Source organism: Suncus etruscus, chromosome 5 (genome assembly GCF_024139225.1).
Source record: "Suncus etruscus isolate mSunEtr1 chromosome 5, mSunEtr1.pri.cur, whole genome shotgun sequence".
In the NCBI taxonomy this organism is placed as follows: domain Eukaryota; kingdom Metazoa; phylum Chordata; class Mammalia; order Eulipotyphla; family Soricidae; genus Suncus; species Suncus etruscus.
The window spans coordinates 53050788-53078563 of NC_064852.1; the positions used below are offsets into that span (position 1 = coordinate 53050788).

The following is a 27776-nucleotide window of genomic DNA, read 5'->3' on the forward strand; positions in this document are numbered from 1 at the left end:
GCTTTAATCTGCTTGGCATCTGTGTCCAGAGATCAAGGTTCAGTGGTGCTCTCAGCAGCAGCCGGGTGGTGGAATTCTGAGGCTGGGTGACCTGTGCTTTCAGAGAAGCAGGAAAGGGTCTCTAGGTGTGCTGCAGTCTCTCAGAAAGAGTTTATCAAAGTAGCGAACAACGAAAGAAACTGGTCTTCTTTGATCGGTTTTCTGTTATTTTCACTGGCCCACCTGCCCCTGTTGAATTGCTGTCATTCTGGAAAATAAAAGACAAAGTTACCAAGGAAATATGTTTCATAGTTAAATCCCAATCATATAAAAATATTCTTCCTTAGTGTCTATAACCATGTTTATCCCTGAGGCCCTGATCCTGAAAGGATACTGATCCTACAGCCTAGAGTCTACATGTGGGGTAGGCACTGAATTTGTTACAGCTTCAGCATATAAAAATCTGAATTCAAACATATCATGTATGTGTACCCAGTATTTTATTAGAAAGGGAACTAATAAAGTAAACTCTACTGTTGTCGGAAATTCAAGGATTAATACGAAAAAGTAGCTTTATAATAATATCTTTGGGGGACCAGAGAGATAGCACAGCAGTACGGTGTTTGCCTTGCATGCAGCCAATTCAGGACGGATGGTGGTTCAAATCCTGGCATCCCACATGGTCCCTCATGCCTGCCAGGAGTGATTTCTGAGCGCAGAGCCAGGAGTAACTAACCCCTGAGCACTACCGGGTATGACCCAAAAACCAAAAGTAATAATAATAATATTTTTGATATTAATAACTAACACATTGAGTAGGAAACTCCTCTATAATCAGTTCACAGAACTTTTCAAGAGTATTGATGGAAATCATGTTAAAATAATGCTAGAAATAATCATGTTAAATGGAAGAAGAATTGGTAACTTTAAGGCATATATAATTTCATTCAGGATTTAGAAGAAACAAATTTGTAAGGTAATCCTAATGAAACAGGGCTGAGACAGTGTCAAATCTAGGCAAACCATAGCAACTTCAAGTTTACAATTATATGCAGGTAAAATATACCATATAAAAACCAAAGTAGGTAATTTTATGAAAAAATTCTAGTTATATTATTATTATTATTATTTCATTTAGTAACCTATTCAAATCTAATCAAAGACACTTTAAGTGTCAGGTAAAAGAAATAAAACAGATACGCTTTAGAAATCAGAAACACAAAATAGTCAACCAGGTGAATATATGAGCCATGAAATACAAATTTAAAATGAATATAATTATAATCAGCCCAATCTTTTGAATAAATAAAGGACATATAAAACAAGTTTTAATATAGTAAAAAATAAAAATTATAATACAAACCATTTTTCTGTTGAGTTTTGTCATAATATCTCGTGCAAGTGTAAAAAAAGCCTGAAAGTTAAAGAAAAATGTCATATACTTATATTCAAATTTAGAAATGTAGTATTTTTATGAGTAATGATAAAACAGAAATACAGTTCTTTAAATATTTTAATTGAGAAATTTATGTTGCAATGATAGTATACACATGAGTTTTATATCTTCAATCATATCAACATCCAAAAGTATCAAACTCATTCATTCATGCATTAAATGTATGCAGCTCAGGACATGCAGCTCATCACATAGAGTGATGAGTGCAGTTGCAGAGATGACTACACTGAAAACTATCATAACAATGTGAATGAATGAGGGAAGTAGAAAGCCTGTCTCGAGTACAGGTGTAGGGGGGTGGGGAGGAGGGAGATCTGGGAAATTGGTGGTGGGAATGTACAAAAGAAAAAAAATATATATTCTGAACATAGTATCTAGTACAAGTTCCTAATATAACACTTGTTAAGAAGTGGATATCTAAAAAGAAGAAGTGGATATCTGGGGCCGATGTAATGGTGCAGCGATAGGGCATTTGCCTTGCATGCAGCTGACCAAGGACGAACCACAGTTCAAGCCTCTGATGTCCCATATGGTCCCATATGGTTCCCCTAAACCAGAAGCAATTTCTGAGCACATAGTCAGGAGTAACCCCTGAATGTCACCAGGGAGTGGCCCAAAATAAAAAATAAAAAAAAAAGTGGATATCTCTTACTTTTTCACTCAAAGAAAGCCTTTTGTGGCAAGAACAGTTCAGAAGGCAGCAACTTTGTCAAAGCACCCTCATTTCCTCAAAGTTGGGCTCAGAGCCTAGTCTAGATGCTGAATAGTTCTCTACTGATTGAATATATTGAGGAACTAAGTGAAAACTGAGTGAAGATATTGTTGAAAATATTGAGTGAATATATTGTTCTACAGCTCATATCTGTCTTCATAAAAATCTCTAATTTATTTTCCCACTTACCTTTCTAAAATTGGTTTCATTCTTACACTGGGAGAATATATGATCCTAAGTCTGCACTCACAAATCCCAACAGATCCTAAAACCCAACAGATTCCATTTAGGAATTAGTTCAAATGGAACCAGACAACTCATATTCATCTCAAACCTCCTATTCCTCATCTCCTGACTCAAACGTTTTACAATTCTTTTAGTTTATTGTATTTTTAGTTTTTGGGTCACACCTGGCGAGGCTCAGGGATTTCTCCTGGCTCTGCTGAATGCAGGAATAACTCCTGGCAGTGCTCAGAGAACCATATTGGATGTCAGGGATAGATCGAAGGTGGGCCACATGCCAAGGTAAGATTCTTGCCCACTGTACTATTGCTCTAACCCCACCCAGCCCCAACATTTTTCAAATATATCTTTGGCCTCTTTGTTTCTATAGAGCCAAGACTCCTAAAGCTCCTTATGTTATCTCCATGCCTCTCAGCCTCCCAAAATATTTCTAATCAAGTCAAAGAGAAAAAATATGGTAACAACCATTGTCACAATTACATTGTAACTGGCCATATATGAATGTAAGTTTCTTTTTTCTTTCTTTTTTTTTTTTTTTTTTTTTTGGTTTTTGGTTTTTGGGCCACACCCGGCGGTGCTCAGGGGTTACTCCTGGCTGTCTGCTCAGAAATAGCTCCTGGCGGGCACGGGGGAACATATGGGACACCGGGATTCGAACCAACCACCTTTGGTCCTGGATCAGCTGTTTGAAAGGCAAACGCCGCTGTGCTATCTCTCCGGGCCCATGAATGTAAGTTTCTAAAGAAACATATCCCAGTCTTTATGAGGCTAAGTACATACCAAGTGAAAGCTGTGAGAAAATTGCTAACTTCTGCAGAATATATGGTCAAGCGTATGTAGATCTCATAATATATAGTTCCATAACTCAATACTATGAATAAATGCTGTGACCAGAACACAGGTATAAGAGACCTATGCTAAGCAATAAGTTCTTATAATAGGAATGTTCTCTGTAGGCCATCTCAATAAGCAAGTTTTTCATCTATCTCCATTGACTTAAAAGCTCTATTTTTTTTCACTCAAAGAAAGACTTTTGTGGCAAGCAGAAAAAAAGCATTTTTCTGCTTATCTAGGCTCATGTATATAAATCTCTAGAGAAGAGATTACTATTTTATTACTAATTACTATTAGATTACTAATTACTATTTCCTTATATCAGTTACCCAACCTGAAAAAAAAAATGAGTGTTATTTAAAGCAAATCAAAAAGTACCGGGGCCAGAGCAATAGCACAGTGGGAAGGGTATTTGCCTTGCATGTAGCTAACCTGGGTTTGAGCCCTGGAATCTCATATGGCCCCCCAAGCCTTCCGGGAGTAATTTCTAAGTGCAGAGTCAAGAGTAATTCCTAAAAGCGGCTGGGTGTGACCCAAAAACAAACAAACAAAATAGTCCTGATCAGGGTCTATGAGTCAATAAAGTATTCTCGCTTAGATTCAATAGTGAATAGTAAGCAACCAAAGAAATCAAACATTCATAAATAGTATTATTGTTAAATTTAGTATGCATATTACATATATCATGTAATATACATTACATATATTTTTTTTATTATCTGCTTTTTTTTTAACTGGGGGTGTTTGAACCAACCACACTCTGCTGTAACTCAGTAACTCAGTGATGACTCCTAAGTCTGTGCTCAGAGATCAGTCAAGTGATTTACCCACTGTGCTATCTATCCAATACCTTACAAATGTTTCTAAATCAAAAACTATTGTGCTAGGAAGATAGTTCAACTGAAAAAACACACACTAGCATTTATAAGGTACTGCATTCAGTCTCACAACACACAGTCAGTGCCAGGCCCAAATTATTGTAAGGAGTTGGGACACTTCACTCTCTCTCTCCTCCCTATCTCCTCTCTCTCTCTCTCTCCCCAAATTACTGTAAGGAGTTGGGACACTTCTCTCTCTCCTCTCTCTCTCTCTCCCTCCCTCCAATGCCAGGTCCAAATATTGTAAAAAGTTGGCGTGCACACGCGCACACACATACACATACGGTCAATGCTAGATCCAAATATTATAAGGAGTTGGCACACACAGGTTCTCTCTCTCTTATCTCTCTCTCTCCTCTCTCTCCCATATTGTAAAGAGTTGGCAAACACAGGTTCTCTCTTTCCCTCTCTCTCTCCCTCTCTTTTGCTCTCCCTCCCTCTCTCCCTCTCTCTCTTGCTCTCCCTTTCTCTCTCTCTCTCTCCCCCTTTCTCTCTCTCCCTCTCTCTCTCTCACTAGTTATGATGCCTATATTTAAAAGAAGAAAATAAAGAAAATATCAACAATTCTGCCCTGATAAAGAGAAAAATCTATTCTTAGAAGACTTTAGATAATTTGGTTTTCTTTATGATTAAGTTATTAAAAGATTACTAAAGGTGCTCATTCTCTGCTAAAGACACTTTTTAAAATTTCTAGTAAATGTCATCGTGCGACAGTGTATCATGAATAAATCTACTCCAAATAAATACACAAGAGACTCTCCTCAATCATCTTATTTCCTTCTCTCCGGAGAGTACAGGCATGAAAGTAATTAAGATTCTCCTGCTCCAGGCTATTCACTAGAGGATGGCAAAGACAATGAGATGTGAATAGAAAGAGGATTCTCTGCCTGGCTGGGCAGAATGGAACTTGCAGCTTCCCAGATGAAAGTCAAAACTGTACTTAAATTCTTATTTATAATTCTTATGTTCAGTGAATCTTAATTAAGCAATCTAACACTATGTCAGTGGTTCTCAAATAGTGGGGCGCGCCCCCCAAGGGTGTGCATTTGACCTCGGCAAACACTGTCATAACAACTTAAGCCCCGGGTTTATTCTCTGTATGTCTCTGGAGCTGAGAGTTGCTGTGTCCTTCTTCAAACCCCGCTTAGAAAAAAACGTGCTCATTGTAGCCATTAATCCAGACATCACCTCTGATTAAATAATAAATTAATAATAAATTAAGCTCAAATTATTTTATATATTTTTGTTTTGCAGGTTAAAGTTTTTTTTTTAATAAAGATACTATTTATAGTTGCCGGGGGGGGGGAGGCACAAAAAAGTTTTCTTCTTCCTAGGTGGGCATGACAGAAAATAACTGAGAAGCACTGCACTATGTGAAGGGTTAGTGCTAGAAATTCAACAATGCAAAACTCAGAGTCCAAAGTTCATAAAATTAAGTGCAATCAAATCACTAATTCAGAAACAAAGTAGATTCTGACAGACAGTAGAGCAGAGGCCCACAAGCAATGGTGCTCATATAACAAGTAACCAAATGTTGTCTTACCTCTTCTACATTTGTACTGGATTTTGCACTTGTCTCCAAGAATTTAATCCCATAGTCAATTGCTAACTGAAAAACAAACATTTACATTCAGTGAGTTAAGGTCTCAGAATTCTTTTTTTTTTTTTTTTTTTGGTTTTTGGGCCACACCCGGTGACGCTCAGGGGTTACTCCTGGCTATGCGCTCAGAAGTCGCTCCTGGCTTGGGGGACCATATGGGACACCGGGGGATCGAACCGTGGTCCATCCCAGGCTAGCGCAGGCAAGGCAGGCACCTTACCTCTAGCGCCACCGCCCGGCCCCCAGACTTCTTTTTTTTACTTTCTTCTACTGTACTTAAAATTTCAGTTTCTAATTTAATCATTGAAAGTGAAATGGCATAGCTTCAATTCAAAGAAAATTTAAGTATTCTAGTCCCTGTATTTTTTGTTTTCTGATATTCTTACAAGAAAACTATCAGGCTGACATTCATCCCTATTATTAACTTACAATACATTCACCCTTCCCTGCCTTTATCAGGGGTTAAAGGGACCAATAAAGGGAGTTCAACATTTATTATTCTGATTTTTAATCACTTTCAATAATTGGTGTGTGGAATAAGAAAAGTTTAAAGTTCTTCCATAATTCAATTAGAATGAGTTTTGTTGGTTTTAGTGGGGGGAGGGTGATACAGTCAGATTCAAACACAAAATGCATTAACATTTTGTTAATTTTAAAATTAACAAATTTAAAATTACTGCATTTTGTGGTAACTGGGAGATGGTTCAGTGGCCAAAGTGCCTGCCCTGAAAATGTGAGGTCATGTGTTCAAAAAGCAGGTAAAGCCACAAACAATGCATGCCACATTCTTGTAGAGTACTATAACTTGGGGGGAAAATAAGCACAAACACTGTGGCAAGGAGAGCACCACAGTGAGCTCTACAATCAAATATGCCTCAAGAGTGGTTACCAGGGAACAAATGTGCAAGAACTGCGACTAAAAAGCCTGACTCCAGTGAACAGTATAGCCGGAAGAGTGTAACTCATGTCCAGCCCTGGCAAGTCCCACAACTAAGCATAGTATGATCCACTGTCAGCATAGTTAATATTGACATAAGAAGGAAAGGAGGGGAAAACTTAAGTTTAGTAGAGGAAAAAAAAAGCAAACTGGATATATCACTAGAGGAAAAAATATACAAGAAGTCAAATAAAAGACTTAAAAATTGAAGTCCCGAGGCCAGAAAGATAGTACAGAACGGGTAGGGTGCTTGCCTTGCACTAGTTTAACCAAGATACCATAGGATCCCAGAGCCTACCAAGAGTAATCCATGAGCTCAAAGCAAGAGTAAGCCCACAGTACCACTGGATATGGTGAGTAAAAATTTAAAAATCCTGCTGCATCTCAAACACAGGGCTAGAGAAATAGTATAGTAGGTAGGGCACTTGCCTTACATCTAGTCAATCCATGTTCTAACCCTAGCACCCTGTATAGTCTGGTGTGTCTAACAAAAGTAATTCCTGAGCACAGAGCCAGAAGTAACTCCTGAGCATCACTGAGTATAGGCTACCTTCCCTCCCCGCCAATAAAAAGAGGAAAGGAAATTTTACACATAAATGTGATTGTAAAATAAACATCTGCTTTATTGAACACAACATAACAAATATAAAGAAATATTTATAAATATATAGCTTGATGAGTTACAAGGAGTAAATAAATCTAATGTATAGCAAAATACTCAGGGAAAAATTATGAGCATGATTACTGCTGAAACTTCTCCTAGTATATTTCCTTGTCTCCCAGAAAGAAAGAATTAGAGAAACTTTCAAAACTGAGCATTTTCACATGGATATGGAAGAAGTAGCTTGAACTCTAAAGCAGCAGGAATCTGAAAAAGGACCAATTTGTTTCTTTCAGAAAACAGCAAATTCTTTAAGAATGAGTCATGACTACACAGTATATGCAGTTGAATCTATTCTTTTTTTTAATGCAGTTGAATCTTAAATACAAATCCTCACTTCTCAAGTACAGATCAAATCGTTTTTTGATTTGTAAAGAACTAAATTATAGATATTTGGAAAACGTAAGCCTGTAATAAAATTTTGCTAAGAAAATAAATGCCTGATGTAAGGAGATACCAAACTTTATGCATTCAATTCACATTTACCTTCTCTCCTCTTTCTTTGGACACTTGTCTTTTGTCATTCATATCACATTTGTTACCCAGGATCATTCTTTCAACATCCGAAGAGGCATGCTGTAGGGAAAAAAAATGCTGTAAGACAGCCTGAGAAAGAATTCTTCAATAAACAAATCCTAACATGGCATAAATAGAGCCATGGATTATTTAACAGCCTAACATAAACTTACACTCGACATAAGACCTGACTGAAAATTGAAAAGATGAAATAAGGGGAAAGCTGCAGCATAAGAATATATACAACTTTTTCCTAAAAGTAGCTTTTATGTCTTGTTTGCAGATGAAGAAACAGAACTTATTTAGTGACAGTTTTCAAATATTAGTTTGAGTTAAAGAAGAACACAATTTTGTTATTGCAGGAGTTTATAAGTATATATCAAATTAATCTAAGTAAGTGAAATATATATGTTTACAAAATTATTTCAGAATCATATTTCTTCCTGGAATGTCAGGGACATAATAAAAACTTTTTCTTATCAATCTGTAATTAAACAGTAAGTTGTCTGAGGGAATAAAGATATTTTGGAAGGCCGGAGAGATAGCGCAGCAGTAGGGCATTTGCCCTGCATGTGGCTGACCCAGGAAGGACCTTGGTTCGATTCCCGGTGTCCCATATGGTCCTCCAAGCCAGGAGGGTTTTCTAAGCGCATATACCAGGAGTAACCCCTAAGCAGCACCGGGTGTGGCACCAAAACAAAACAAAACAAAAGGATATTTTTTGCTAGTCAAAATGCCAGGAGGAAAACACAGAACAGAATTTGATGTTAAATGCTAGTTCTCATTCTTAACTCTATGAGCAAGAACAAATCATATCTTTCTGGCCTGTTTCCTTATGTATATTTTAAAAAATGAGGATTTGGATTAAACTACTTCCAAGATCTTAGTACTAGGCTAAAACTTCTTGAAAATGCTTATCTTTCTACATTTGTCCTCCATAGCATCCCTTGGATAGGCCAGCCCTGTCCTTGCAGCTCAGTTGCCTCTTTGAGAGACAGGAGCCAGGTCCAAGCTCCCAGCAGTATCAACCTGATGATCACCTTAGTATCATCACACTGATGATCTCCAGTTTCACCATCTCTAGCCAAACATACCTCTTCAATGTTTCTGATCCAGTTTTTAATATTGTCAAATGATTTTTCATTTGTGATGTCATAGACCAGCATAATTCCCTACAAGATAAAAAGAAAAAGATCTTTATATATCATGTAGGTACTCCACAACTCTACAAATCATTGGTTTCTCTTTAAAAAAAAAAAAACTTTAGTAAAGGAGATTCACAATAAATTTTAAACGTAGAAAAGCAAAAGTAAATATCAATACTTTTTAACATTTTTACTGTTAACCTTTAATAAATTAGTGATTATGGTAAAGGTAATTGCACCCACTATGTAAATTCACAGATAAGAATTATATTAACTACAATTAATGTTGAAATGGAGATAACACTGAGAAAAAGTCACTGCAGTTGTGTACTTACTTATTCTAAGCTGAAACTGTTCCTTCTTATTCTTATATTTAACCTATAATCACACTATTTTAAAATAATTGCTTTTTTATTTGAAAAATCTAAATGTCACTGAGTAACTCACAGAAACTTAAAATACAATGCATTTATTCTAAAGGTTTGATGAAAGGTATGCTATCATATACATACATATATACATACACACACATATATGTGTGTATATATAAGCCCTATGTCTGGCAGCTAAGATATAGTATAAACTAGGAGTTGGGTACAATGTTTAGCATTACATGGTCCTCTGAACACCATCAGTTGCAGCCCTGAAAACCCTGAGCACCTCTGGGGTGGGCCAAGTAACCCTAGTACAGCATCACATTTTCAGGCCCTTCATTGAACCACTGGCCCAATTGACCAATAATTGCTAACAATACCTCCGGGATGTCTGAATACCATTTGGCAATCTTGGAAGGCCCCGACCATTACAAAAATAATGAAGACCCCCATCTCTGACATCTGTTTCAAATGATACCTGTATGCTAACTCTTCAAAAATACATTGTCACCAGACTATACTAAATACAAAACCACCCACCTTTCTACTACCAACAATTATTTCATGAGTACTTACTATATCACTGATACTAGTATAAATTCTATCCACAGCAAATAAGAGAATACTCATCCTCTTAAAGCTTACTACAACAAAAACTGACAAAATACCAGATAGATAGTACAGTCGATAGGGTGCATGTCTTGCACACAGCCAACCCAGATTCGATCTTTGGTACCCTGAGCACTACCAGGAATGATCCCTGAATTTAGAGCAAGGAGTAAACCCTGAACACATCTGAATGTGGTCCAAAAACCAAAACCCAGAAAAAGAAAACTGACAAACAAACCAGTAATTTACAACTAATTATAATTTTATGAAATGCTCTATAGAAATATGGGAAGTTCTGAATACAAATGTTCTCTGGCTATGTGGCAATGTGGCTGGTAGTGAGAAGTCTTTTTTGAAAAACTGACTAAAGACATAGCTTAAGAACTAGGTAGACTTGAACTGAGGCTGATGAAGAGAAGAGCTCGAAGCCCTCAAATACTGTTATAAATTACATTGTAGAATAGGAAAGCCCCAAACATTGGATGAAATGAAAGCAGCCTGGCAAGAATATACTGGTTCAATGTGAAAGGGAACAGAAAAAAACTTTGGGCCATTGTTTCACACTGTCCACTGTGGTTACCAAATAATGAAGTTGTCTTTGTTCCCTCCAAATTCTATGGCTATCTGCTTTTTCATTTTTATAAAGTACAATAAAAGTTCACCAGTCAGAGTGTGGGAGTAATTTTCTCCAGAGTCAGTAATAAAACCCTAAGTAATCCAACCATCTCAGAATTTCCAAAATCGACAACCTCTTTCCCACAATCCCCACCCATGTTCTTATTCACAGCCTTATCTATTTTTTACTTAGAGTAAGCCTTAGTCTTTCATTGGCCTCCTCCCTGTTAACAGTTTTCACTTCCTCTAATCCAAGCTCCAGAAGGGTGTCTGCATTCTCCTAGCAGTGCTTCACTTCCTCAGGACCACTACACAGCCAGCAAAATTCAGCTTTAAATGCTGAGTCTAGTAGACAAAAGCTTCTGAAACTAGCTTCAAGCTTTGTAAAGAAACACATGTAAATAACTATAAATTACATAAAACACACATATATATATATACCGACAATCCCAGAGAATAATGGACCGAAGGTTTCAGGGAATATTATTAAATGTTAACAGGAGCTATCTTTCCAGCTAATTACATTTCAGATGAATTCCAGTTCATAATTTTCTAAGGTATTGTACCCTTGTGACAACCAGAAAGACAAACACTATTGTTTAACTGATAAACAATATCCTCTATCCTTACTCCACCTAGGTTCAAATTCAGTATTTCACTCTGGTTATACTATAAAAAAGATTTTACAAAGCCAAATAAAATAACTGTATTTTACTTTTTTTTTTGGGGGGGGGAGGATACCCAGCAGTGCTCAGGGCTTACTCCTGACTCTGCTCAGGGTCACTCCAGATGAGTTTAAGGGGACTTATGGGGTGCTAGGAATCAAAACCAAGTTGGCTGAATCCAAGGCAAGTGTCCTTCTCACTGTACTAATTATTTCTCCATCCTTAAAATAATTTTATTTTTTAAGAAAAAGCAAAGTTATAAATTAGACAAGGGAAAACAGCAAATTTCATATATGTATGTTTTACTACAATGAAACAATCAAAATGAAATGAGTACATTTTTTGGCTTGCTTTTGAGCCATACCCAGCAGGACTCAGGAGCTATCCCTGGCAAGCTGCTCCTGGCAGTATATGGGAAACCCTGTGATGCTAGGGACTGAGCATATAATGGCATTTATTCTCAATCACAAGATGCAAACCAAGTATACTAGCCCTCTAGGCTTTCTTCCTGGATTCTAAAGTAAAATCTGAATGAGCACAAAGTCTTCAGATACTGCTATATTAAAGTTAACCAAATAATTGTCATAGGTTTATTACACTTTTGGCTATCTAAATGACCTTGATCAAGTTTCCATTTGTCTATCAAGTGGCCCTCTGGCTGGTTAGTTGAAGAAGAGGAAAGGCAGTCAGAGACAACAAAGCTGAGCTCCACTATGTTCTACAGTGAGTTCTGAAGACGTTATTTTATCCCTCTTCGTCTCTATCTCCTTGTTTGTAAAATGATGACACTACATCATCCACATTGGATTCTTTTGAATATCTACTAAGAAAGACATAATGAACTTAACTTAGAACATAGGAACAGCTTGGACTCAATAAACAGAAGCCATTATTAATCTGTTTCTTTGGTTCAAGAGTAGGAAACATTGACTATTTCCTGTATCTGTTTATAAGTTATACTTTGTGACCAGTTGGAAATAAAAAACTCAAGCTTCCCAGTAAAGCACATTCTCTCTATAGATATAGATATAGGTATATAGTTATGATACAAATACAAATATGATAACAATACCTTCCTTAAGAGTTCATAAGCTGGACACTGATCTATGAGAAATGATAATGCCACAATAATGGTGTTTATTCCTCCAGAAGTTTGACAATTCATCAAGGTCTACTAAGTCTAAAAATTTGAACAGTTTGGAATAGATCCAAGGATGCTGCCATGGTGGCAGCTTCCAGTACAGTGCTTATAAATGATCTGTAAACCTGAAACAGCTGAACCAACCTTTACAGTACAATTCCTTTCAAAAAATGAAAACATGATGACCCCACAACCCATTAAAAAAGATGATCCAAGAGACCCACAGTTCATATATATGAAAATCTCCTGAGCAGTATTTAAGATAGTTTCTTGGTCTAAAATTTTCCACTGATTCAACTTTTCAGGAAGTACTTTTTTTTTTTTTTTTTTTTTTTTTTTTTTTGGTTTTTGGTTTTTGGGTTATACCCGGCAGCGCTCAGGGGTTATTCCTGGCTCTACGCTCAGAAATCGCCCGTGGCAGGCTCCAGGGACCATATGAGATGCTGGGATTCGAATTACCGTCCTTCTGTATGCAAGGCAAACGCCTTACCTCCATGCTCGCTCTCCGGCCCCGGAAATACTTATTGAGCAGCTACTGTTTGTCAGGCACTAACATCAGAGCTGATCAAAAGGCATTAAACCCCTACTTCAAAGTGAAAAAGACAAAAACTATCTTAGAAAAGCAATAGCTTCTAATTATTGGAAGTAATGTGAAAAAAGAATAGACAGTGGAGAAATGGAAAAGACAAACAATACCGCCCTCTATATTAGTAACACATTTCAGTGACCTCTTTCTTCACATTACAAAGTTAAACATCCAAGTTAAAGATTAGTTCACAAATCTGTTTCTTAATCTCTAGTGAAAATAATTTTGCAAGTGGTATTCAGGTATCACTCCTGGGAATAAAAAGAAAGGCTGATGGGGTTTGGTTTTGTTTTCTGGAAGGAGGGAGTTGGGTTTTTGGGATTTTTGTTTAGTTTTGGGCCATAATCAGAGACTCTCAGAAGTTACTTCTGACTTTGCACTCAGGAATTATTCCTGGCGGTGCTTGAGATACCATCTAGGATGCCAGGGATTGAATTTGGGTTGACTATATGCAAAGTAAGCACCTTACATGCTGTACTAGTACTCTGGGCCCAATAATTAACTTGTTTTAAGATGTTTCACATTAAAAATTACCCACAAATCATTTAAAATCATTCCTGCTAAAAGGTTCTTATCTAGAGCTAGAGAGATAGCACAGGTTTAACAAACTCATCTTGCATGTGTGGTCAACATTGGTTCTATCCCTGGCATGGTCCCCCCAGCACCTTTGAGAGTTATTTGTAAGCAAAGTCAGGTCTAGCCTAGGAGCACTGCTGATATGTCCCTATCCCCTTCACTATGCAAAGAAGACATTCTTGTTTGTCTCTTAAAAAATCCTTTCAGAGAATTCATTAGTGAATCCATCTGGGCCTGGGCTTTAGGTTTGGGGCAAACAATTGATTACTGTTTTAATTTCCTCAATAGTGAGGAGGTGTTTAGATATGCTACATCATCCTTATTCAACCATGAAGGTTATAGGAGTCCAAGAATTTATCCATTTCTTCCAGGTTCTCATGTTTAGTGGCATTGAGTTTCTCAAAGTAGTCTCTGATTACCCTTTGAATCTCTGCAATATCTGTAGTGATCTCCCCCATTTCATTTCTAATACAGGTTATCAATTTTCTCTCTCTTCATGAGTTTTGCCAATGGTCTATCAATCTTGTTTATTTTTTCAAAAAAACAATTTCTGCTTTCGTTGATCTTTCGGGTTGTATTTTGGATTTCCACTTCATTGATTTCTGCTCTAAGTGATATTTCCTTCTGTCTCCCTATTTTTTATTCCTTTTGTTGATCATTTTCTAATTATATAAGCTACATCATTTGATATTCAGGTATGTCCCTTCTTCCTTCCTGATGTATGCTTGCAAAGCTACAAATTTTCCTCTCAGTACCATTTTTGCTGTGTCCCATAGGTTTTGATAGTTTGTGTCTCCATGATACAAGAGCCACCCACTGAGTGGAAGAAACTATTCACCCAATACCCAACAGATAAGGGGCTAATATCCAAGAAATACAAGGCACTGACAGAACTTTACAAGAAAAAAAATCTAATCCCGGGGCCGGGTAGGTGGCGCTGAAGGTAAGGTGTCTGCCTTGCAAGTGCTAGCCAAGGAAGGACCGCGGTTCGATCCCCCGGCGTCCCATATGGTCCCCCCAAGCCAGGGGCGATTTCTGAGCACATAGCCAGGAGTAACCCCTGAGTGTCAAAACGGGTGTGGCCCAAAAACCAAAAAAAAAAAAAAAAATCTAATCCCATCAAAAAATGGGAAGAAGAAATGGACAGACACTTTGACAAGGAAGAAATACAAATGGCCAAAAGGGACATGAAAAAATGTTCCACGTCAGTAATCATCAGGGAGATGCAAATCAAAACAACTATGAGGTACCACCAAATCATGCCACTGAGATTGGTTCACATCACAAAGAATGAGAACAAGCAGTGCAGTCAGAGATGTGGAGAGAAAGGAACTATTATTCACTGCTGGTGGGAATGCCATCTAGTCAAGCCTTTATAGAAAGCGATATGGAGATTCCTCCAAAAACGGAAATTGAGCTCCCATACGATCCAGGTATATCATTCCTAGGGATATACCCTAGGAACATAAAAATACAAAATCCCTTCCTCACACCTATATTCACTGCAGCGCTGTTTATAATAGCCAGACTCTGGAAACAACCAAGATGCACTTCAACAGAGGAATGGCTAAAGAAACTGTGGTACATATACTCAATGGAATATTATGCAACTGTCAGGAGAGATGAAGTCATGACATTTTCCTATACATGGATGTACCTGGAATCTATTATGCTGATTGAAATAAGTCAGAGGGAGAGAGAGATAGACACAGAATAGTCTCACTCATTTATGGGTTTTAAGAAAAATAAAAGACATTTTTGCAATAATTCTCAGAGACAAAAGAGAGGAGGGCTGTAAGGTCCAGCTCATGACATGAAGCTTACCACAAAGAGTGATGAGTGCAATTAGAGAAATAACTACATTGAGAACTATCATAATAACGTGAATGAATGAGGGAAGTAGAAAGCCTGTCTAGAGTACAGGCAGGGTAAGGTGAGGAGGAAAGGGATTTGGGACATTAGTGATGGGAATGTTGCACTGGTCAAGGGGGGTGCTCTTTACATGACTGAAATCCAACTACAATCATATTTGTAATCAAGGTTAAATAGATATTAATAAAAAAAATCCTTCCAGAGGGACACAAACAAATTACTTCCTGATATAATTGCTGTCCTTTGTTTCCAATCTAAGCAAAATAGCAAACTGCTAACAACTGTCCTTAAAATGATGCCCCTTTAATCTTTAAAATATTATAGGGTAGAAGTACAGAGAAATGTAAATAGAACATAAGATACAGCTATGAAAAGAAATCCCAGTCCTCTATGGAAATGAGTTATTGGGTCCCAGGTAATAGAACCCGATAATCATTGAGAAGGAAGGACAGTAGCAAAAAAGCAGGAGCTATAGATTCAGATCACATTTCCTAAAGGCAAAAGGACTACCTGCTACCTCTCCAGAGCATAAACGTGTTTGTTAAAGGTTGGGGGCAGCGAAAATGACGGCACAGAGAGATGGGAAATTAGGGTGGCTCCAAGCGGATGTTCAGGGGGTCTAGGGAGCACTCCAGATGATTCTTGGGGGCTTCCAGAAGGATACCTAATGAAGCTGGGGCTAAGAAGGTGGAATATGTGGTGTGTGGGGGGGGTCAAACTGGGAAGAGGTAGTGTCTAACTTCTCTACCATCTCCGTAGCCCACACAACCATCTTATACGCGAATATGATAAATGACTCCTAGGTTGGAACTAATCATGATTACTCAAACTTCCAATATTCTTTGAATATACTGTTTCAAAAATTCAAAGTTCCAAATATGTGGGGGTTAGGTCTAAAAGGCCTGACCTGGACCTTGTTGTTCAAGGCAGGGTTTAGTACAGACCTGCTTATAAACTGATGGATTAAACACTGTCCTCTCAGCTCCTACAGGATATGCTACAAGGCAGCAGGCATCTAAAATAGTTTGCATAGATAAAGAATCTTCATATAAAAATAAGTAAAAGACAAAGTTATGATAAAAAGAATAAGTCTAGAATATAGTTAAGAAGAGCTACCATCCAGATCCACCATACTATAAACTCTAAGAGTCAATTATCAGTTATTTCTAGCCCACTGGTGGCAAAACTCTGGAGGGCTGTGCCTTACATAGCAGCACTGTGGATCTGGTGAGTAACCAAGAAAGAAAAAGGAGATGAGGGTTCAAGAAATCCATACGAACTCACAAAGCTTGTGGCTTGTAAAGATATACCCAAAAAAGTATCGCCAAACATTTCATTTGGAATGTATAGAAGAGTTCTAAACAACTAAAATCACATGATTAATAATATTATGAACATCAGTGGCTAAATATAATTACCAAAAATAGTTTTAAAAAAAATTTTGTGGGAGGGATTTGGGCCACACAGGGATTATTCCTGGCTGTGGACTCAGAAATTATTCCTGGAAGGCTGGGGGGACCAAATGGGATGCTAGTGATCTAAACCCAGTTGGCCACATGCAAATGCCCTACCCACTGTATATTGCTCCAGCCCGATTTTTAAATATTTTAAATGACCTGTTTCACATCAAAAATCCATTCCCCTCTCCCCAACCTACTCCCAACCATTGTACTAAACTCCAGCTTGAGTCCTATAAGTTTGAAAAATGAATATTCAAGTTTTTCTATCATTGGAAGAGTTACAAAACCCTGAAATATACTCACCATGGCTCCTCTATAGTATGCTGTGGTGATGGTCCGAAATCTTTCCTGACCCGCTGTGTCCCTAAAATTTGAAACATAGAGGAGTAATTTTTCAATAGTCATCATCTATCTTATATAAAAAAAAAAAGTCCCTAACTGGTAGGAGACAGAATTCAAATGCAGTGTTTTCATGGGGAAAGGGAGAGAGAGACAAAGAGGCCAGCTGGCATAGAGAAGCAAGAGGAGGTGAACTGCAGAAGCCTGTTGGGAGTTCACTAATATTCCAATGAAGAACCAGGGCCTCACTAACAGAAAAAGCAACAAAAATATGCATAGATCCTGCTAGGAATCAGCATGTCAGGTTAATCAAGCAAGTAGAAAAGGAAAAAACAGTTCTACAGTCAAGGACTCTAGAGACGATTATAATCCTTTCTATAAATGCCTAATAATGAAGGCATTTTGCTCTCTTGACTGGAAGTCTGATTTTCTGCACAAAGCAATCAACTGGGCTGGAGGTGACTGCTGTGTAAATTCTGCTCAACAGAGCAAAATAAAATGGAAATCTGCAAGAATTTCTTCAACTACAGAGCTCATGATTAAACAGGAACATGGAATTGAAAACATGATTTGGGGCAATATTCTTAAATTTTGAAAGATGAACAATTTGAAACTTTCATACATTAATGCCTACTAACTAATGGCATAAAAAATTTTTTTTTGTTTTGTTTTTGGGCCACACCCAGAAACACTCAGAGTTTACTCCTAGCTATGCGCTCAGAAATCGTTCCTGGCTTGCGGGACCTGTAGCGAGTGAGAGAAATATAATGCCAGGGGATAGATCTGTAGTCCGATCTAGATTAGTGCAAGCAAGGCAAATACCCTACCGCTTGCACCAAATTCCCTACCGCTTTACGCCATTGCTACGGCCCGAATTCTTTTTTTTTTTTAAGGTGGAGAATTAATTTATTCTTTTTGAAAAATATCTTTATTTAAACACCATGATTACAAACATGTTTGTAGTTGAGTTTCAGTTATAAAAAAACACACACACACACCCTTCATCAGTGCAACATTCCAACCACAAATGGCCCCCCATTACCCTTTTCCCCCACCCCCTGCCTATGTTCAAGATAGGCATTATATTTCTCTCACTCGCTATCATTGTCATGATAGTTGTTAGTGTAGTTATTTCTCTAACTGCACTCATCACTCTTTGTGGTAAGCTTCATATCACAGAACTGTCCTTCCAGGCCTAATATCAATTGTCTCTGGGTTGTTTTTATTTTTTGTTTTTGTTTTTGGTTTTTGGACCATAGCTGGTGATGCTAAGGGATTACTCCTACCTATGCGCTCAGAAATTGCTCCTGGCTTGGGGGACCATATAGGACACCGGGGGATCAAACTACGTATGAACTATGCTAGTGCTTGCAAGGCAGATTCCTTACGCCCTGCACTACTGTTCCATCCCCATCTCTGGGTATTATTAACATACTGTCTTTTATTTTTAAATCCAACAAATGTGTGAGACTATTCTATGTTTACCTCTCTCCCTCTAACTCAGCATAATAATTTTGTTTTTTTTTTTAGCATAATAGTTTTAATGTCCATTTATATATAGGAAAATTTCATTATTTCAATTTTCCTGATGGCTGCATAGTATTCTTTTGTATATATGTACCACAGCTTCTTTAGCCAATCATCTGTTGTCAAGCATCTGAGTTGTTTACAGATTCTGACTATGATAAATAGAGCTGCAATGAACATAGGTGTGCAGAGGCATTTTTCTATTGCATTTTTGTGTTTCTAAAATATATCCCTAGGAGTGATATAGCTGGATAATTTGGGAGCTCAATATCCAGGTTTTTGAAGAATCTCCATTTTGTTTTCTATAAAGGCTGGACTAGACAGCATTCACATCAGCATAGAATGAGAGTTCCTTTCTCCCCACATCCCCATGAGCACCGAATGTTCTTGTTTTTTTTTGTGATGTGTACCAGTCTCTATGGTGTAAGATGGTACCTCATTGTTATTCTGATTTGCATCTCCCTGATGATTAGTGATATGGACCATTTTTTCATGTGCCTTTTGGCCACATGGAATTTCTTCTTTAAGGAAATGTCAGTTCATTTCATCTCACCAATTTTTGATGAAGTTGGATGTTTTTTTCTTGTTAAGTTCTGTCAGTACCTTGTATATCTTAGATAATATCAACCAGCACCTATCTGATGGGCATTGGTAAACAGTTTCTTCCTTTTATGTGGGTGGCCTTTGTTTATTAGGAACTATTTCCCTTAAGGTGCAGAAGCTTCTCAGGTTAATATAGTCCCATTTATTTATCACTGCTTCCACTTGTTTGGACAGTGTTGTTTCCTCCTTGAAGATGCCTTCAGTCTCAATATCATGGAGAGTTTTACCTATGTGTTATCCTATAAACCTTATGGTTCCAGGTCTAATATCAAGGTCATTAGTCCACTTGGATTTGGCATTTGTGCATGGTGTTAGATGGAGTTCCGAGTTCATTTTTTTTTTTTTTTGCATGTGACTGACAAGTTGTCCCAACACCACTGTTTAAGAGGCTTTCCTTGCTCCATTTTGCATTTCTTGCCCCTTTTTCTAAGATTAATTGATTACATGTCTGGGGAACATTCTCTGAATCAAGTCTATTCCACTTATCTGAGGGTGGGTTTGTCTTTACTACATAACCATGCTGTTTTAATAACTATTGCTTTGTAGTACAATATAAAGTTAGCCAAAGTAATACCTCCTATCTTATTTTTCCAAGGGTTGCTTTTGCTATTCATGGGTATTTATCATTTCAAATAAATTTCAGAAGTGTCAGATCCACTTCTTTGAAGAATGTTATGGGTATGCTTAGAGAAATTGCATTAAATCTATACAGTACTTTGCAGAGTATTGCCATTTGAATGCAATGAATCCATTTTGCGATGCAAAATTGAATGCAATCCATGAATCCATTTTCTTGTATCCTCTTTTATTTTTTGAAGTAATGTTTTGTAGTTTTCTTTGTATAGACCCTTTACTCTAGTTAAGTTTATTCCAAGGTATTTGAGTTTGTGTGGCACTAATGTGAATGGGATTGGTTTTTTAATGTCCATTTATTCTCTATCAGTATTGATGTATAAGAAGGCCATTGATTTGTGTGTTAATTTTGTAGCCTGTCACTTTGCTATATATGAATCTGTTGTTTCTAGAAGGTTTTTGGTAGTCTTTAGGGTTTTCTAAATATAGTATCATGTCATCTGCAAACAGTGACAGCTTGACTTTTTTATTTCCTATCTGGATGCTCTTGATGTCTTTTTCTTGCCTAATTGCTATGGCAAGTATTTCCAGTACTATGTTAAAGAGGAGTGGTAAAAGGGGGCGGCCTTATCCTGTACCAGATTTTAGAAGAAAGGCTTTTAGTTTATCTCCATTTAGAATAATATTTGCTATTGGCTTGTGGTAAATGCCCTTGGGTATACTGAGAAAAGTCCCTTCCATTTCCATCTTGTTGAGAGTTTTTATCATGAACGGGTGTTGGACCTGATTAATGATTTCTCTGTATCTATTGATATGATCTATGTTTTTTATTTTGTTGATATGGTGTATTATGTTGATTGATTTGCATATGTTAAAACATCCTTGCATTTCTGAAATGAAATCTACTTGACCATGTTGTATAGCCTTCTTGATAAGGCATTGGATTCGATGTGCTAGGATTTTTTTGTAGATCTCTGCATCTATCTTCATCAGGAATATTGGTCTGTAGTTTGTTTTCTTCTTGTTTTTTGTTTAGTTGGTTTTTGTTTTTGTTTTTGTTTTTGTTTTTTTTTTTTTTGCAGAATCTCTGTCTGCTTTTGGTATCAGAGTGATGTTAGCTTCAGAAAACTATTTGGGAGTGTTTCTGTTTCTTCAATTTTCTAAAAGAGCCTGAAAAGGATTGGTGATAGGTCCTCTAGAAAGATTTGAAAGAATTCATTAGTGAATCCATCTGGGCCGGGGCTTTTGTTTTGGGGAACACTTTTAATTACCATTTTAATTCCTTCAATAGTGATGGGTCTGTTTATATAGACTCGATCATCCTGGTTCATCAACCATGGAAGATTATAGGAGTCCAAGAATTTATCCATTTCTTCCAGGTTCTCTTGCTTTGTGGCCCAGTATCTCAAAATAGTCTCTGATTACCCTTTGAATCTCTATAGTATCTGTAGTGATTTCATGTTTTCATTTCTAATTCGGTTTATTAAATTCTCTCTCCCTTTCTTTGTGAGTTTTGCTAGTGATTTATTGATCTTGTTGATTTTTTCCAAAGAACCAACATTTGCTTTCATTGATTTTTTTTAATTGTTCTTTGGATTTTCACTTCATTGATTTCTGCTCTAAGCTTTTTTTGTTTGTTTGTTTGTTTGTTTGTTTTTGGGCCACATCCGGTGACGCTCAGGGGTTACTCCTGGCTATGCACTCAGAAGTCCTTCCTGGCTTGGGGGACCATATGGGACACTGGAGGATCGAACCGCAGTCCTTCCAAGGCTAGCGCAGGCAAGGCAGCACCTTACCTCTAGCACCACCGCCTGGCCCCAGATTTCTGCTCTAAGCTTTGTAATTTACTTCTGCCTACCTATTTTTGGTTCATTTTGTTGACCGTTTGTTTTTTGGTTTGGGGTCACACCCAGCAGCACTCAGGGGTTACTCCTGACTCTGTGCTCAGAAATCGTTCCTGGCAGGGGATCATATGGGATGCTGAGATTAGAACCGCTATCAGTCCTGAATTGGCTGCTTGCAAGGCAAACGCCCTACCACTGTGCTATCTCTCCATCCCTGTTGATCATTTTCAAATCTTTTGATTTCCTCTCTGACACACTGGTTGTCTGGTAGTGAACTGTTTAATTTCCATGTGCTAAAGTTTTTCATCTGTGTCCCTTTGTAGATTACTTTTGATTGTACTTTGTGATCTGAGAAGGTAGTTTGCACGATTTCTGTCCTCTTGATTTTATAGAGGTATGTTTTATTGGCCAGCATGTGATCTATCCTGAAGAATAATTCATGTGCTCTGGAGAATGACGTTTGTACGATTTCTGTCCTTTTGATTTTATAGAGGTTATGTTTTATTGGCCAGCATGTGGTCTATCCTGAAGAATGATTCATGTGCACTGGAGAATGACGTGTACCCAGTTTTTTAGCAGTGGAGAGGCCTATGTATGCGCTAAGCCATTTTGTTCCATTTCTCCTTTCGGAGCTTGTATATTATTGTTAGTTTTCATCCTAGTTGACCTATCAAAAGGTGACTTGTGGTGTTGAGGTCTCCCACTATTATGGTGTTGCTATTGATGTCTTCTTTCAGATTTGTCAACAAGTGTATTAAATAATTTCCTGGTCTCTGACTGGGTGCATATGTTTAGGAGTGATTTCTTCCTGTTGTACATATCCCTTGATAATTAGGAAACGTCCAGCTTTGTCCCTAATATCTTTTCTTAGTCTAAAGTTTGTGTAATCTGATTTTAATATAGCCACTCCAGCTTTTTTAAGGGAGTTTTTGCTTGGATGATTGACCTCCAATCTTTGATTTTGAGTCAATTTTTGTTCTGAATATTCAGATGTGTTTTTTAGGCAGCAGAATGCTGGATTCAGCTTTTTGATTCATTTTGCCACTCTCTGTCCCTTAACTGGTACATTTAGTACACTGAAATTGAGAGAGGTAATTGTCATGAGATTTAGTTTCATCTTTGTGTAGGAGTTTGTTGTGTCTGTTGGTCTGTCTTGTCTTAAAGTAGACCTTTCATTTTTTCTTCTAAGGCTGATTTTGAGTCTGTAAAGTTTCTGAGCTGTTGTTTGTTCATGAAGCTTCCTTCAAGTGAGTCTGGCTGAATGAAGTATTCTAGGTAAAGCATTCTTTTTGTTGAATTTTGTCATTATATCCCACCACTACCTTCAGCTTTGAGGGTCTCTTGTAACAGAACTGCTATAAATCTTATAAAATACTCCTTTAGATATAACTTCTGCTTTTGATCTTGCTACTTTCAGTATTCTATTCCTATCTGTGGGATTCATCATTGTGACTAAGATGTGTCTTGGGGTAATTTATTTTGGATCTCTTATAGCTGGTACTCCTTAGGCATGCAGGATTTGGTTTCAAGCACTCTTTAGCTTCTGAAGTTTCTCTGAAATGATGTCCTTGACTACTGATTCTTCATGGGGATTTTCTTCCTGGGTCTCTGGGACTCAAATGATTCTTGTGTTGTTTCTGTTGAGCTATCAAGACTTCTATTTTTATCTGTTCCAATTCTTTGAAGATTTTTCCAATGTCTGATAATTTGCTTTAACTCCTTTCCCTATCTCTTCTATTGTATGAAGTTGTTATGCTTCTCATCTTCCAGCTCACTGATTTGGTCCTCAGCTTTTGTTACTCTGTTGGAGAGGTTTTTCCAGTGAGGTTTTCATTTCTCCTACCAAGTTTTTCAGTCCTCTCATTTCAGTTTGAAATTTTCTCATTTTTACTTTCATATCCTCCTCTTATTTGTGGCTCCTTCAGTTTCATCCATGCTTTCTTTGAGTTCTATGAACATCCTCCATATTTCTTCTCTAAACTCCTTATCTAAGAGGCTAAATAAGTGGTTGGCTCATCAGAGCTGCCATCTTCATTTTCTAAGCATGGTGTTGGCCTGCATTATTTCCCCATTATCATGCTTGCAGTGTGATGTTTTCTGTGAGTTATGCTGGGGACCATGCATGATGGCCATGGAGCAGGATTGGTCCCAGCACTGGCAGCCATGGATTTTGGATGGCAGCTGCCTTGGAAAGCATGTGGTAGGGAACAGTCTCTACCCTTTGTGGACTTGGTCAACTCACCATGGTGACATGGCTTCTTCAGTCTTCTCTAGGCAGGGTTGTTCCCAATACCAGCAGCCACAGTTTGGACTGCAATACTGAAAAGCATGTAGCGAGGATCCAGAATTAATTTAATATAGAGGATGACTGTGACTAAAGTAGTAATGTCAGATCCCAGATTATAGAAGTCAATGATGAGGTCAGAGTTGCTGGATATAGAAGTCACTGGTGAGCTTGGATCTCAGGTGAATAGAAACTCACAAAGAAGGATCCACCATTTTAGGAGAGCTTAAAATAAAATTCTTAAACATGAAAAAATGTCTAATTATATTTAATTATATTTAATATTAATTTGTATTTAATCAAGAAAGGAAGTCAACTTTTCTTGATGATTAGGAAATGAAAATATTTCTAAATTTGTCATTATGTCCAAGAAACTAATTTGCTGCCTATGCTACATTAGGACAAGTAAATTGTACAATTTTATTGTAAGTAGAAAGAGGCATTTGTGGAAATATACTGGAAATCTAATGTGTAACAACCACAAGCAGGAGATGACAATGTAAGGGATGTAGAGGAAATTAAACACATTAACAAGTCCTTTACGATCGTTTTTCCAGTCTTATACATGACCAGGGACTTGCTCATGTGCTAACCTGGTGCCCATCACAGTTCTTGTGGTGAGTCTAATAATTAGCTTACTCAAAAAGAGGAAACAGGCTGGGGTACAGTATTATTTCAGATCTGCTACTAAATAGCTCATACCTTAAAATAAGACTGAAGTCTGTCTCGGCCAATGGTACAGGATCAGGCCATACCCACACTCTTACCTGGCCATTTTCTCTTTGAACAGGGCTGGGTACAACACAGAGCTCTATCCTGGTACAAATCATGTGAATAACAGAGGCCAAGCATACTTGAGCAGATTAACCAAATTTTCTTGGTTCTAACATTTTCTAGTTCTCTCTTGAACAATGTGGGTTTGAGCTGCTCATCTTCACTTACATGCAAACTGTCTTTATCTGCCCATCCTGTAGATATCAGGTAGTTGGCAAAACCCACAGATGCCAAATATGTGTTCTATGTAGGAAATAAATCATACTCAGATTTTGCGTGGGCAGGGTCTGTGCCTCTAACTGGCATGTACTAGGTTGAGAATCAACATTTTTTACAGGGAGGAGAGACTTCACCACACATATGTACACTGTGAAGGTTAAATGCTAACCTGTTTGCTGCTAAGATCACTGATAAACAGTGTCAGACCATAATATATTTACTTGTATTAGTTAGTCACCAACAAGTCCCCAGGTACACTCTTTACTGATTAATAGGATTAATTAGTAGAAAGTCAGAATTGTCTTGAAAATGTTAGATAACTTAAAAATAATCTTTAAAAATAATTTTAAGGTCTCTAAATTAGCTTCTTAATAAATAAATAAATAAATAAATAAATAAATAAATAAATAAATAAAATGGGTCAAATTGGTCACCTGAGATAATGTTTTTCAATGAAGTCACCCTGGAACCACTCTGTCTAAAATGTCTAAGAAGAACTGGAGATGATGCAAAGTTCCAGTAGGCTTAGGTAGTCATTCCACTAACACAAGACTTCTGAAAGAGCTTAACCACTTTAAATCCTATTTTCCTTTGTAAAAGTGTAGTAAATTCAATATAATGTTCTAGATTGTTTTGGTTCTGAGAGTCCAAAAAGACATAAAGCCAAAGGAAAAAACTGACTCATCCTGCCATCTGAAGGCCCCCTTATGAAAGAAATTAAGGGACCTTAAAGGTGGTCAAACATTCTATGAAGAATTCCTGTAACTTCTAGAATTTCTAGGCAAAAAAAAATATAAAACCTGGTAATATAGAGACCATGTTTTTCTACTGTTGCTAGACAAATTATTTTTTTACTATATTTTATTTTATTAGAGATGGATCTTTGTCTTGACTACTACAACTATAAGATCTTTATCTTAAGTACTACAACATGAGAGATAAAAGCATTACTTTTTCTCACTGCTACCCTATTATTTTCTCATACAATGTTCCCATTTTTAATTCTATTTTATTTTATGAAAATAAATATGCAAATAAATGACTGGATCAGAACAAAGATATCATCAGCAACCAGTCCAGTCAATTAATAAGTGAAGAACAGTTAAGGGATGTACCTGATCTCAAGTCCTCAATTCAGATGTACTCACAAGTTTTAAGGAAAAAGAAAATTTCCCATTACCGTTCTTGGTTCTCATGGGTGGTACATTAATTAAATTCACAAATGGTAGATTAACTAAACAAAATTAAGACATTTTTTCCATTAAAGAGACCTATGATACGGGTCTATAAAATGAAAAAAGCAATAAACTTTATTAACCCAAGAAACAACACATTTGGGACAAACTGACAAGGCAATGAAACTTCACTGTAATGACACAAATTTTGTGAGGAATAAACAGAGTTTATTAAGTAGGCTAAAACTGGAACTTTATCTTCTGATGCAGATAGGGAGCCTTTTCTCTGGGAGATTTGGTTCCTGCACACAGAGGTCACTGTCATTCTCACACTGGCAGCTTTTCAAGTTACTTTATTGCAAATTAACCAATATGACATAAATTTAAAAATATTTTAGATAGGTTTGGGGCAAGGATTCCAAGGACTTATCATAATTAATATTTTAATCCCCACTTTCAGTTTTCAATTATAGCAGAAGCTGTGTATAACTTTAGATATACAGATATACATATAGATTTTATATATATATATAGATAAATTTTTTTTTACTTACCATATCTGAAGTTTTATTTTCTTTCCATCCAGTTCTATTGTTCTGATTTTAAAATCAATTCCTGAAAAAGAAAAAAGACATACTAAATTTCTTTAACTATAACCCAGGTCTTATTAAGCAAAGGACAAAGATTTTTAGAGGGGAAGAATAAAGTTCTCCAATGCAGTAGAAAATGTGAACCCAGAGAGAATGTGAATAGTATGTTTCCTTTGAAAGCAGACTGCAGAAAAGAAAGCTAATCATTCTACAAAGAATTGCCACACAAGTTACAAGCAAAGGATGATATGCCTCCTTATTTTGATACAAATGGATCACATCACTCAAAGTTGCATCAATTAGATAGGCTAAGGATGGTATGTTCTCTACTTCCTGCAATGCAGATAAACAATGCTTCCTAACTAACCCTACAATCCTAAAGCCCTACAATCCCAAGAAACACCAGAGACCTCAGAATAATTCCCTCCTCTATCTCCTTCCATCTGTTTCTTTAGACTCTGAAATTGGCCAAAGCAAAGAAAACAAATGCCTTATTTGAAGGCAGGAAATTCCACATATTTATAAAGCTAGCATGTCTTTTGTGTACATTTTAATAACTGTTCCTTGCATCTTAATATCCTGGCTACTGAAATGAAACAGCCAATGTTGAAACAGTTTTAGGTCCTAGTTGAACTTTAGCATTACCTGAAAATTTTTAAAAAGTCATGCCACATTCACCTTGCAAGCGGTCGACCCAGGACCAACGGTAGTTCGAATCCCGGCATCCCATATGGTCCCCTGTCCCAGCCAGGAGCGATTTCTGAGCAGAGAGCTCAGAAGGAAGCCCCGAGAGCTGTGGATGTGGTCCAAAAACCAAAAAATTAAAAAAAAAAAGTCATGCCACTAACTGTTCCCTTTCCAAAATTCTAAAATTCTGACTTTGTCAATGGAGGGGGGGAGGGAGAGGGAGAGGGAGAAGGAGAGAGAGAGGGAGAAAGAAAAAGAGAGAAAATGTGTGTGCCAGAGAAAGAGGGAATGGAAGAGGGAGG

The 27776-nt window shown here is 37.2% G+C and overlaps 1 protein-coding gene across 1 annotated transcript in view; it reads right to left on the minus strand.

The window, feature by feature from the left end:
- Nucleotides 1-27776, minus strand: part of RAB8B (RAB8B, member RAS oncogene family) — an 87404-nt gene continuing 59628 nt past the window's right edge. Inside the window, exons 2-8 of the mRNA XM_049773046.1 lie at nucleotides 26752-26812; nucleotides 17163-17223; nucleotides 8911-8988; nucleotides 7787-7876; nucleotides 5646-5711; nucleotides 1343-1393; nucleotides 1-247 (exon numbers count right to left, since the gene is read on the minus strand). Coding sequence (XP_049629003.1) covers nucleotides 155-247; nucleotides 1343-1393; nucleotides 5646-5711; nucleotides 7787-7876; nucleotides 8911-8988; nucleotides 17163-17223; nucleotides 26752-26812 — 500 coding nt within the window. The 3' untranslated portion in view covers nucleotides 1-154. The remainder of the gene's footprint in view (nucleotides 248-1342; nucleotides 1394-5645; nucleotides 5712-7786; nucleotides 7877-8910; nucleotides 8989-17162; nucleotides 17224-26751; nucleotides 26813-27776) is intronic.